Source organism: Ciconia boyciana, chromosome 1 (assembly GCF_034638445.1).
Source record: "Ciconia boyciana chromosome 1, ASM3463844v1, whole genome shotgun sequence".
Taxonomy (NCBI): Eukaryota; Metazoa; Chordata; class Aves; order Ciconiiformes; family Ciconiidae; genus Ciconia; species Ciconia boyciana.
In genome coordinates, this window is record NC_132934.1 from 118,877,893 (window position 1) to 118,891,246 (window position 13,354).

At 42.5% G+C, this 13,354-nt stretch overlaps 2 protein-coding genes and 1 long non-coding RNA gene across 6 annotated transcripts in view; 2 read left to right on the forward strand and 1 right to left on the reverse strand.

The window, feature by feature from the left end:
- DOP1B (DOP1 leucine zipper like protein B) overlaps positions 1-2,179 on the forward strand; it is a 53,641-nt gene extending 51,462 nt beyond the window's left edge. For all 4 annotated transcript variants that reach the window (XM_072846395.1, XM_072846368.1, XM_072846387.1 and 1 more), the window contains 3 exons: positions 464-613; positions 1,099-1,228; positions 1,922-2,179. In XM_072846395.1, coding sequence (XP_072702496.1) covers positions 464-613; positions 1,099-1,228; positions 1,922-2,179 — 538 coding nt within the window. The remainder of the gene's footprint in view (positions 1-463; positions 614-1,098; positions 1,229-1,921) is intronic.
- Positions 2,180-2,225: 46 nt separating this feature from the next.
- Positions 2,226-8,337, reverse strand: LOC140643998 (uncharacterized). Its single transcript, XR_012039720.1, has 4 exons — positions 6,575-8,337; positions 4,559-4,647; positions 3,520-3,606; positions 2,226-2,362 (listed from the first exon to the last, which is right to left on the reverse strand). It is a non-coding gene; the product is annotated as an uncharacterized lncRNA (long non-coding RNA).
- Positions 8,338-8,465: 128 nt separating this feature from the next.
- Positions 8,466-13,354, forward strand: part of MORC3 (MORC family CW-type zinc finger 3) — a 34,967-nt gene continuing 30,078 nt past the window's right edge. The window contains exons 1-2 of the mRNA XM_072846423.1: positions 8,466-8,643; positions 11,811-11,883. Of these exons, the coding sequence (XP_072702524.1) occupies positions 8,608-8,643; positions 11,811-11,883 (109 nt within the window). The 5' untranslated portion in view covers positions 8,466-8,607. The remainder of the gene's footprint in view (positions 8,644-11,810; positions 11,884-13,354) is intronic.

The following is a 13,354-nucleotide window of genomic DNA, read 5'->3' on the forward strand; positions in this document are numbered from 1 at the left end:
GAACTTGTGAAAGCTGGTAACGATTGTACTTGTTCTGTATCTGAGAATTTTTATTTATTTAATTAATTAATTAATTCTCTGGGCTAGGGAGGAGCCAACAGGATTTTTTTGTGTATTTCTGTTACTGATGAATCATAGTTTCGGATTTTTTTTCAGCAGCTAAAATAGTGATATGTTCAAAAAACATAAGTACCACTTATTAGTTGCCTACAAAAACAGAAGAGATGATAAGTCAGCATTTGAATATTTTAACATGTTGACATTTTTTATGTATATTTTAGATTACTTTTTCTTCTAACAGTCTTTAATATTAATCACAGTGCTCATAAAGAATAAAAAGTTTTTGTTGTGCACAGGTGCAAGTGCTTATTTGTGTAAATGTGTACATTTCTCTTTTGCTGAATGAAAAACATTTAGTGGATTTATGTTTTAATGGTACATTTCTTAATTGTAACTAACACAGGAGCAACAGCAAAATAAGCAAACAGAAAGTCTCAGGTGATGGCAGTGGATCTGACATACAGCAGAATGAGCTGTCCCTGTACTTATCAGCTTGTAAGTTTTTGGACACAGCACTTTCATTTCCACCTGACAGGATGCAGTTGTTTCAAATGTAAGTCCTCTAATTACTTACCTGTTCTCCAGGTTGTTACCATTCTTATCCTTTAAAGTAATTCCAGATCTATTTTCTTCTAGACTTAATTTTGCCATCAGTTCTTTTTACAAGTGCAGATGTTGATACTCAGACAAACATAATTCGGGGTATTTGGAAAAATAATTCGGTCTTGTCAGTGTAGGAGGATTTCACCATCCTCATTAGGAGGTTCTCTAGCTTGGAAAAATTGGGAGAAGAGAAAGACAGAGACCATTCTTTGTTTTCCCTTTGCACACACTTGGGAATTTTTTGGAGCCAGTTGCATTTAAATACTGACATGATAGTAATGTCCTTGTTCATTAAGTTTGGCTCTGGTAATAGCATAAAAATATAGTTATGACAGCTCTTTCTGTAACACAAACCAGTGCTCTACTAAACTGTGTATGATCCAAACAAGGATTTTTTTCTGCCCGTCTTCTTATCAAATAATCTATTTGTTTCAGGTACAAATGGGCATTTGTCCCAGAGGTGGACACAGACTTATCTACTATGACCTCTCATTTGGTAGAAAATCATCAGGAATGCAGACCACACATTATAAGAATCATGGATCTGCTGAAGATGAAGTATGGGGTAATGAAAGAAGGCTTCACTGGAATCTTTTTCTTCTCTCTTTTTTTTTTTTTTTTAAATCCATCAACTTACTTTTCTAAACAAGTGACAAGATTTTAAGTTAGGCAAGAGGTTTTTGGATATTCTAATAAAATTCATGAGGCTTTTAAAAATGATCTGTCTGCTTTCACATATATATCTTGAAGATGTCAGATTGCTTTTGAGTGTGAGGGAACAATAGGCAGTTTTCCTAGTGTTCCCTTAAATCTGCCCACAGCCACCCAGTGAAAACAATTTGTCTCAGACAGGACCGGTATTTATAAAAAAAAAAGCATGCTGTACTTTGTCAAAAAAGTTTACCACAATAGCCTTTTAAATTACCATTAATGTTTCATATTAATTCTTCCAGAAAAGGAAATAGGGGCATTAGTATTTCTGAGATATCTCTGTATTCTGTTGTTGTTTGATATCTGATTCTGAAGGCTAGTCCAAATTTGCAGTCTTCTGAAGTTGTGAGACTTTCATTGAATGGAATCTCAAATGCAAGTATAGAAGTAACTCGGTATACCATCTATACAATTTATATTGTGGTACAGTTGTAGGCCGTGGATCTCTTAGTATGAAAAAAGTGTATAGTACAGGGTTCAGACACACCATAACAACATTGTGTCTTAATGCAAAACCTTTAGTAAATCTTTGTTTGTTTGCTTATAGGAAACAAACAACACTGAGGGAATTTCCAAGAAGCACAAATTTCCTCTTTTGAACTCCCGCTCTATATCTAGCATCACGCAGCTTATGCCCTTCTTCAAGACTCTGTGTTGCGCATTTACAACAAACGGGAGTGAGTCCCAGAATTCACATACTTCTGCATCTCTCTCTGTGGACTATGTTGGCAGTAATGGCATAAACATCTTGCAACAGCTTGAAGAGAGTGTTGAATGTGACTTCCTTGAAAACATGGAAGGTTAAGCTGCACATCAGACACTTGGCTTGTGGTGAATCAATAGTGAAAAAAGGGAAAACTTTATTGCAATTATCTTTTTTTTTCCCCAGTTTTGAAATTACATTTTGGGTTTTCTTCCTGCTGTTGTGGAGTGCTCTTCAATAATCCAGGTTTCTGAGTTGGTGTTAAAAAGCAGGATTCTTCAGTTCCTGTGGGTGGAAAAAAAAGTACAGTTTAGTGGTAATTTATCATAGTTACTGTATTCTTTTACTTGTTTTCAATGTGAAGGATTAAAGAGATTTTGTACATAAAGGAAGAATATTTTTGACTTGGTGAAAGTAGCAACTGTACCATTTATCCACTAACTTCTCAAGTAAGTATTTTAAACTGCTTTTGGAACTGTGTTCGGAAAGTAAATTTAAGAAAAAGCTAATATTGCATGTCAGTGTACAATCAGTTTGCAGATAAGCCATTTCCTGAGGTTAAAGCCTGCTTTTACTTCTCCTTTCTTTAACTTGTCCTAAAACTTATCAACTTCTAAACAAATCACCTAAATTTCAAACAGATGTATTTTATAAGTCTTAGCATTGTGCAAATAACTGCAGAATTGCCATGTTTGTAATTTCAACTCTGTACTATAATAGCATTCTTCAGGATTAGTGATTCCTAAATAAAAGACAAACGCATGCATAAAAGACAAACCTATGCAGTAACATTTTGTAATTTACATTACTTGAGGGGTTAATCGACTAAAAATATTATCATTCATGTTTTTTAAATTAAAAAAACTTTGTTCTTTCAGTGACTAAGGTCACTTTGCAACTTCTGAAATGCAACTAAATGAAGATAATTCTGTAAAAATATAAATTGCTGTATACCAACAGCCTAATTAAAAGGAAAGGAAATTTCTTTTTTTTAAAAGAACACTTTTTATACAAAAGAATGTATTTGGCTGTTCCTAGGTGTTAAAAGAGGTAGGGAGATCATCACAGTGCCATGACTACAGTAATGTTCAAGGTGCAGCTTATTTCGGAACTGCGCTGCTACCACTGCCCAGGACCTGGGAGAGAGGGATTAGTTCTACCACCAAACAGCGCAGCTGCATGTCTGAAGGACACTTCTGATGGCCAGCAGATAAGCACCATTGCAGCAACACATACAACAAAAGGCTCAGCAGAACATTTTTGAAATGAGGAGATGGACTCCATTGAGTTGTCATATTTAGTGGATTATCTGACTGAATTTGCAGTGCTGATTTGTTTGGGAGGGGAATTTTATCATATTTTTCATGGTGAAAAGCTTTGTCTGCTCTTTTTTTTTTTTTAAACACCTTTGTCTCTAGAAAAAATGGTTTTGTAAGATATACCTGCAGACTGGTACGTGTTACTTGTGTTACTTGGAACATCACAACTGAGGTAAATGTGCTGGGTATTGGACTTCACTCTTGGTTTTGCTAATTAAAAAAGGACATAGAAAATGTATGGTTTAATGTCACTAGGTTGTGAGGGCAGGGATTTATTTTTTTCAAAACTCACACAAGAAACATGGAAGGCTATTCTGCAGTGTTTTTTACCTACAGATATATGAAGTTTTCATCTTTGGATTATAAACTAAAATAATGAAACACTGAACAACATGCTTTACTATGATAATACTGTAATGCTCTATGAAGATAATACTATAACAAGCTTATGCTAAACTTAAATAGCTTATGTGCATTTTTACAGTTAAGGAAAGTGATAGACAAGTGTAATATTGTGTAGTCACTAAGAATGTGAATTATTTGTATTAATATAATTTATTAATGATCTCTAATGCTATTGAAATGAAGTGAATCACAAGTGAAAAGTTATCCTTTTAAAGCATTACTTGAAAATTGGAGCAGGATATTTTAAAAATGTTTGTGTTCATTACTTACATATATTCAATAATTTTTAAAGAGAATATCGTTAAAACTCAGGATGATTTGGTAGTTTTACTTTCAGCTTTCTGGTGGTTGCATTCCATACTTGGTTATTTCCCTTAAAATCCTGATGAGATGCTGTCAAATGGGCTATTAAAATCTAAGACAACTTTTTGCCATCAAACCTGTTGTTTTACACTCTCTCATAAGCTATAAACCTATGTCTTCACATAGTTTCCTCGCTGACTGGAGGTGGTCAACCAGTAACTTAGATTGAGAGTTTAGTCATTCTTCCCCTTGAAAGGGAATGTCCCGTTCTGGCTGCCTGTACTTCAGATGTGCAGGGGATTGGACATCAGTCACTTCCCACCCAGCTGTGGTGGTGAACTTTAAAAACAGAATCTGTGAGTTAGGTCTGTATAACTCTCTAACTTCTAAGATGATCTTACCTTCTACAAAAATACCACTTGCTTCTAACTCCTGCCTTCATACATACGTTTACCTTTGTCCTGTGGTTCTGCAGATGGCTGCTTTAAATGGCCTCAAATATTTGTGACTTGCAGAATCCCTTCACTGAAGCAGAATCTAATTCTTAAGAAGAAAAAGGTTGTTAAAATGTAGTATATAAGCAGATCTTGTATCATTATAAATAGGGTGTGAATAAGGAGGAAAGGGGTCTAACTAAAAAAAGTCCTACTTGGGTGGTGGAGGGGCACAGTTACATAGCCCTAAAGGTACCTCTACCAGTGTAACTTGAGTGCTTTTCTATATGGGACTAACTGTAGTCATTTTAATTCTTATGCTACTGCTGTTAAATCCACATGGAGGAGGAGGGTTGTACTGCTCTAACACTGGTACTGCCAAAGCAGTATAACTTAACTGTAGATGAATCTGAAAAACTTTAGCCCAGAACTCAGTATCAAGAACAGGAGAGAAAATGCTTTTGCTTTGCTGTGTAGTTCTTTGCTTGTTTTCAGAATAACCAAGCTTGGCTTTCTCTTTTGGATACTTCAGCTTTGAGATAGCATAGCCCCAGTGCATGATACACAGAGGGAGAAGTACTTAAATATTCAAAAGGGTTTCATTTTCCTGAAGGAAAAAAATAGTAGGTGCCACCAAGGTAACTGCCAAAGAACAGCAGAACTTGAAATATGGAGCATTAAGTAATGGTTAAGTGTATTTGATACTATATTTGAATGTAATTCTTCTAATAATATTAAATGTTAATTTGAAATACCTTTTCAAATGCAATTCTCATTTTTCAGACTACCTTTACTGCTCACTCACCAACTTTAATTTTTGTCTGATTCCGTAAAAGCTCTCAAATTCAATTTCAATGGATGAGGGCTCTGTACAGAACTCTATAGACCTCAGGTTTTGGATCCCAGCAGCAGTAGCTCTATGCTAGCCCTTACACTTGCCTAGGGAAAGACTGCACCACTGCCTCCCTAATCCTCTCATCATAAGCCCCTACTGCTTCAGCTCGTACATCCGTATCTTTTGCATTCGTGAACTTTCCACCCTGGGATCCCAGTCCTGCAGTCTTGGGACAAGTTTTCTGGATTTGTGTGTCTGGAAGAACTGTGTGGAGCAGATGGAGGAAGCTGCTGCTGCAGCATCAAGGGATCATTAATTGACCATGGCACTGGCCCCCTGTATGGAGGGAGCACCTCTCCCCAGGAAATTAGGGGCTGCTATTGCATGCTGCTTTCTCTGTGCACCGGAGCTTTCCAAACTTCAGTCTGCATGCTTTTATATGCTCAAGGCAAATGGCCTGAAAGCATTGCCTTTTCATGTGGAAGGAAGAAAACTCTTCCATACAACTGAGTTTGAAAACCTAAGGCCAGAGAAGTATGGTTTCAATGACTTTGTGAAAGCTGCTTTTCAGATTTCATCCTTTCTCTGTAGTCTGTACATCTTTTGTAATGTTGTGTGATTGTTATGGTTCAACCCCAGCCAGCAACTAAGCCTCACCCAGCCACTCACTCGCTCCCTGACAGTGGGATGGGGGAGAGAATCGGAAGAGTAAAAGTGAGAAAACTCGCGGGCTGAGATAACGACAGTTTAACAGAGAAAGCAAAGGCGCGCACACAAGAAAGCAAAGCAAGGAATTCATCCACTACTTCCCATGGGCAGGCAGGTGTTCAGCCATCTCCAGGAAAGCAGGGCTCCATCACGCGTAATGGTTACTCGGGAAGACAAATGCCATCATCCCTAATTTTCCCCCTTCCTTCTTCTTCCCCAGCTTTATATGCTGAGCATGACGCCATATAGTATGGAATAGCCCTTTGGTCAGTTGGGGTCAGCTGTCCTGGCTGTGCCCCCTCCCAGCTGCTTGTGCGCCCAGCAGAGCATGGGAATCTGCAAAGTCCTTGACCAGTGTAAACATTACTTAGCAACAACTCAAACATCAGTGTGCTAACAATATTATTCTCATACTAAAATCCAAAACACAGCACTATACCAGCTACTAGAAAAAATTAATTCTGTCCCAGACAAAACCAGCACAGTGATGTACCTTGCGCCTCAGAAGCTGCTAATCATAGACCCATAGAACCATTTAGGCTGATGGTTGATTACACTGCATATGTTGAAAATCATTGTATGTATGCTGGGACATACTGTAGCATAGCTGAATGTCTCTTGAGTGTCTGCTTAAAGAACAGCAAGTGGGCCATTTAAGTTTGGCAGTAACAGCAAACCTCCATTCTTTGCAATTACTGTCCCAATGCAGCTCTCATACTTAAATACTGGTTGTCTCCCAGTGATCAGTTCCCAGAGCTAAAGGTGAGGCCAACGGCAGCAGTGATTGCTCAGCAGATCCGGTCGTTAGATCCCATTTCTGCAAACAGATCAAAGGAATGGAGGGAGCAGGCAGATGGAGAAAAATGATTGATCAAAACCGATGACGCTTCCAGATAAAGGCTGAGGTATGTTTTCCATGATAATTCCCTGAGCAGAGGCATCCATGCAGCCACGCTGCATTCCTTGCAACCCCAATACTGTCATTAGTCTCACTGATGTTGGTGGGCAGGGTTGTGAGGCCCCACCTGGGGGGGGGGGAAGGCTTTTGTTGAAGATAGCAGGGGAAAGCATTTCCCTCAAGGTCTGTCAAAGGCTGGTCCTCGACTAAAGAGTAAGTGGCCTGTAAGGTTTCGGTCACCATGAATTATCTCAGGCTTTTCTTTTTATTTTCTCTTGCAATGTGTACCTGCATCTCTGGGTGTTCTGGGTTTTTTTTCTATCTGTCCACCACCAAAATCACAGCTCCTCTCCAGCTATAGAAATTTGAGATTACAGAATGAAAAACTGGGAGGACAACAAAAGGAGCTAGAGAGTAACACATAGGTAGCTTGTAATAGACACCAGGGAGCTTCCCCGCTATAAATGCGTGTAAAGCAGTTGGGTTTTTAAAGTCCTCCAGGAAGAAAATTGATAGTCTGGACTTAAGGTAAATAACCATGCACAGCTCAAAATATGTGCCAATAGCAGAACCATAGTAATTGTAATGAAAAACCTGAGGAATTTAGTTCTGCAAGTAAACAGCATGTGAAACACGAATTCTGGCCTCTACTCCCCTTGCAGAAAAAGAATGCATTGTTACTTGCAGGCAGCTCTGCAGAATACAGGTAGCGCTAAACCTTCCTACTACGGCTCCTGTTACTTGTACCAAGTAGGCTCCTTCTCACGTTCCTCGCTGTGTGACTTCTGCGGTGAAAACGGCCGCTCTCGATACCGACGCTGGACTCTGACCTCACGCTGTCTCTGACGAAGGCAGGGCACAGCGGAGAGGGGCAGCCCGCCATCGCGGCTGCGAAGTGCACCCCACAGCCCGGCTGAGGGGGGCGAGGGCAGCCAGGTCCCCTGACCGAACCCTCGGGCCTCACCTCGCGTTCCGGGCCGCGCAGCCGAGCTCGCTGTGCCGGCCTTAGCCAGACGGCTGCCGGTATCGAGTCTGCCGCGTTACTCGGCATCAATTATTCATTTAAATGGTGCTGGCGCCGGAGAACCAGCGTTACAGCTGCGCTCCTGTCAGCCGAGCAGCAGCCCATCCCTGCCGCCAGCGGAGGGAGCACAGAGCGGCAGCCGCGGCCCCTGCTGACGGGAGCTCTGCCCGGAGGGGCGGCCGCAGCGTTTACCCGCCGCCAGGATACCGCCGCTCTCAGGGAAGCAGGATTACGGAACGGTGCACCAAAAAAAAGGCATCGCCTGGATCGCCGCGCGTAGGAGCCTCGGCCGGGCTTTCCCCGCACCGCCTCACAGCGGGCGGGCGGGCACCGGCTGCCGGAAGGGCCCGGCCCGGCCCGGCCCCGCCCCAGCGCCCGCCTCCCACCCTCGGCCCGGGGCCGCAGCCTTCCCGTAACCGCCGCCCCCGGCCGTTGGGAGAGGGCGTGGCCTGGGCGGCAAGGCCCGCCTCTCCCCGGGAGCGGGCGCGCTCGGTGCCGGAAGCGTGCGAGGAGGGGGCGAGGCGGAAGCGCGGGTCCTGGGCGCTCCTCAGCGCCTCCTCAGCCCCCGACGCTTCCCGCTCCGGCTCTCGCTGCGGCACAAAAGATGGCGAAAGCACAGGGCGGTATCCGCCTCAGCGCGGTGAGTGGCGCGGATGCCCGCGGGGCGAGCGGGGCCCGGGCGGGGCGCCGGGGGAGGGCTCCTGAGGGGACGGTCTCTCACCTCCCTCGGTGGTCCCCGCCGTGGGGGGCGGCGCAGGGTCGGCGCTGTCTGGCAGCCGGGGCGGCGGGGGTGCCTGTGCGGTGCGAGGCCCGCGGCGGCTGAGGGGGTGGGCGCTCTGGGGAGGAGGGAGCTGCCGTGCCGCCGCGGCCGCCGCTTGAGCAGCTCCTTGCTTTCCCTCAGTGAAAGCGGGGAGCGGAGTCTGCCCGGGCTGGGGGCGACGCCTCGCCTCTCCGGGAGTAAAAAGTTGTCGGCCGAGTGTTGGGAAGGGCGGGCGCCCCTTCGCCTAAAATAAACCGGGACCCCCCTCCTTGCCTCAGACTCTTCTCCCCTCTTGCGCTGTCCCCGGCAGTGTCCTTCTGTACCCAGCCCCTGGCGCGCTGTGGCTTGGGCGCTTCGCTGACGAGAAAAGCCGCGGGTACCGGCGCCTGCCGCCCGTGCTGGGCGAGCCCCGCGGCGGGGGGGAAGAGGGGGAGCCCCCGGGGGGCCGCGGTCACCAGCTCCAGGGCGGGGTGCGTGGCAGGCCGTGGGGGCTCTGTCATCCAGCTCGGCGCGAAATCAGCTAGGTTAGCTCAGGCTGTGCAGGAGAGGAAGTTAGAGTCTGTGGGTGAGTTGGGTTGGTTATTGCGGGCGGGGAGGGCTTTCACAGTCTGCTGCAGTGATGTAGTTAGCTGTGAACGTAGTGACCTCTAATTGGAAGCTTGTAACTTAAAATCTTAACTACTTTTTGCAAGAGGCCTAATTACATTTTAACAAGGGTGATGAATGTGCATGCAGTTAAATCCACTACTGTATTGTGCTTTGCAGTCACAGTATTGGTTGTGCTGTCCTGTTGTGGCAGTTGGTCACTTCCTTATTTGTGCTAATACAAATTAAGTTAAAGCTACTTTTTCAGTTGTTTGATACATCATTGATGAAGCAGGATGTTTTTTTAAAGCCCTTCTGACTTCAGCTATCTATGCCTATAAGTCACACTTATAGTTAGGAACAACAGTTCATAACCTTACTGATAGAACAGTGGAAAGAAGCAGGATCATTACAGTAAGTAACTTGTCAAACCTTTGAGTGAAGAACATACGATAGTATATTCTCAGCACTGCTTAAATTAATATAAATTGCCATGATTGGGGAGATTAGCTATAAATGTCATCTACTTGAAGCTCAAGAATTATACTTTCATTTTGGGTCTTTAATTCTTGTAAGTGTTTGAAATCCACAGTTTGTACAGAAATGTTCTCCTTCTTTAGGTAACACAATGTTTTAAAAAAAAAAAAGAGGAGGGAGGTTTCCCTTTGTTTTTAATGCAGTGTTAGTCGTCTTGAGGGAGAAAAATGCATCAGCGTTAATAATCAGCCTTTGCACAAAAAACTACCTATCACAAGTCAGACTGAAGAGTTTAAAATTGTTCTCAAGTTGAAATCACTTTGTCAAGCTGAACTCCTACAGATACAGATGAGAAATCTAAGCTAAAGTTGATGCAATTGGTAACTTTCTGGATTATTTTTAGGATGCTGTTTGGTTTTGTTTGTCAGTAGTCATAGCTGAAAGTTTACATTCAGTCTATTTCCAGTGAAAGCTGTGATTTTTGTGGGTTTTCGCTAAAGTGAAGCAGCTGATACAGTTTTTTAACAGGTTGTGTCCTACAGTGTAAAAGGCTTTATTTTCTAGAGAACAATAGGGAGCTGATGGTCACAGTCTCTTCTGTCAGCAGCTGTTCTTTGGAAATATGTTGAGTTTCGCCAAAATATTTCTATTAGTTTCAGAAGGATATATAAACAACACAGGCAGTGTGAGCAGGCCTGGTAACTCCTTCCCACACTGGCATTTATCTCCTTCTGTTGCTCTGGTAAATTTTTTGCTCAGCTGCATGATGAGACAGATCAGGGAAGTGATCCAGGTTAAAAATAAGATTTAAAACTTATTTTTATTTTGGATCAGCTTCCTGATGTGGTTCATTACATAGTCATGTAAGTGGACTAGTATAACTGGGAGGGAGGAAGAAAGGAGAACATACCAGGAAAGAAACAAGCAGCCAGGTAGGATAAAAGCAAGAGGGGGAAAATGGCAGTGGGGTTGTTCCCCAAAAAGTTGCAGAATACTGTTATAAGACAAGACAGATTGTTCAGTGGTAATTTGATTTGTGCATGCCTTATGCTCTACAAGAGATGGAAGAGTTCCCGTTTTCTTGGAAAATTAAAATTCCCAAAGCTGTCTGTCATTTTTGAGAGATAAGGTGCTTTATTCTTAAATATTTGCTCGTCATAATTGTAGGAGATGCTGCTCTTAGTGCAGCTGAGTCTTTTTATAACATGAACTGTATAAGCAGTTTGAAGGAGGGGGAGGTTGTATCTCCAAAAGGGATTTGGCTGCACTTGATCGCAGGAGGAAAAGTGAAACTAACCAAACCCCACTTAGTAACAAAATGTATTAGGCCCAGTGAAGAAAGCAACTGAATTGTCTCGGCTGCGGTCATGCTAACAAGCCAAAAGTGAGTGTTCACCAGGGGACTAATTCTGTCTTACTATATTTATTGAACTTCAGGTATTCATGAGCTAATTAAAGTGGTGGTTTGATGAAATGAAGTGTTAGGGGACAAAATGGGCTTAAAGGAGCAATGACATCGGACAGTAAGCCACTGAGTATATTAGGTGCTGCTCACTTTTCGGATTAAATTTAATACTTATGGTTTAAGATGCACATTTTTAACATTTGAGAGCATGTGCTTCTGTTACTAGATTTGGACTAAGGCTTTGATGTTTTCTGTAACCTCTATCATCAGTATATAGCAATAGTTCCTTATATTTTTATAAAGATAAAGAGAGTTTGATAGGATGACAATATAACCCATGCTCAGAATATAGTATGATACTGTGCTGAATTCTGTATTGCTCTTTTGTCTCTAATAGCTGTATTAATGTTCCTTTTGAAAGGTGTTAGTATGTCAATATGTAAAAGTAAATTAAATTGCAGCCTTTTGGTAGTGTTGTACAAAACAGCATAATTTAATGTTACTTTATTTAACATACTGTTTTCTGGCTTCGTATCATTGAAGAGTGCAAACTAATGCTATTGTTTGTGGTTTATTTCAGCTTTGTCCAAAGTTCTTGCATACCAACTCTACCAGTCACACCTGGCCTTTCAGTGCAATTGCAGAACTTATAGGTATGTGGATCAATAGTTTGCCTCAGTAATTGTAATACTTTTTTCTTGTTGTAAAACTTTTTTTCCTTCAGGTGGGGGAAGGAGGTGGTCCCGTTGTTACCATTCAGAATCTTACAACTTTTTTTTTTTTTTTGGTCCAGTCAGATTGACTTTTTTCTTAACAGCATACGTACTGCCTGACATCAGTTGCAGGGGCCTTGTAGGATTTACTGGTTTCTTTTTACTGAATTTATTAAGGATTGCCAAATATAGAAGACTGTGGGACCAAGTTAATTCTTTCTCTTCTAGTCCACCAAATGCAAGCATACTGCTTTTTGCTGTTCCCAGGCCCAGAGAGTAGTAAGGCTGAGTGTACATTCCAAAGATGTGCGTGCACACTTGCATTTTGTACAGACACAGCTGGCCATGGACAGATTAGCACAGACAGGAGGACAGTAACTTTGCAAGAACCCACTTAAACACAAGCAGTGTTCAAAACATGAACGGTACAAATGGCCTTAACCTATTCCTGCTTCCTGGCTAACCAGGTTTAAAGTTCATTAGTTTAAAGTTCATTAGCGCCACTAATGAACGCATATTTTCGCTCACTTACCACTCATGCTTACCCACGTTTCTGTGTGTTTCGCCAAGACCTGGGAGTCCTTCTAGTTCCTGTGTCCTGGGCTTTTTACCAGTCTCTGGCTTAGACCTTGGATCTCAATGGTTGCTGGTTTCTTCCAGCGTTGGCTTGTCCAGCTTGAAGTTTGCTAGCAGAACAAATGTGTACAGGCACACTCTGAGAACAGAGAGCACGTTCACACAGGAAATCGTTAGAAAGAGTGTTTAGTAAGAATGTACAACACGGTAGCACAGGGTCCAATCATACAAGCATACTGATCAGCAGCCAGCTTGCACACAGCCTGTGTTATTCACACCCACACCCCCCCGCCCCATTGTACCATTCTTCTCCCATCCACTTTGACCTTTCCCTTTTCTTCGATGCTTCCTCAAAACATCCAATAGTAATTTTTGCATATTGTCACAATACCCCTCAAACATCCTAATTTTCTTCTTTTGGGTTACCAAGTTTCTGGCTGAACATCTTCAGGGTTATACTTGAGTGGTTCCTTTTAATGGTCTATTCATCAGTGTCCTAAGAGTTCTGCTCTTTGTTATTGTCTTTGTCATCTGCTGTTAGCTAGGGCTTGTGTATCTGTTTAATTTATTAGCTTCTGTTGATCGTCTTGCCTTTGATTTTGAATAGTTGTTAACTGGATATCTTCAGAGTTGCTTGTTTCCTGAGTTAGGGAATGATTAGCGGGCTTTCTTTAACTGGTTCCTCAAAATAAAGGTGTGGTTTGGAAAGACTTGCCAAGCTTATCTAGCAGTTTGCTGCTGCCAAAGGGAGCAACTCTTCTGGTCACACATTCCTTTGCTTCCTGTGCACAAGTATTGCTGTTGCTAATGCAGAAAATTAACCTAACAAAAGAAA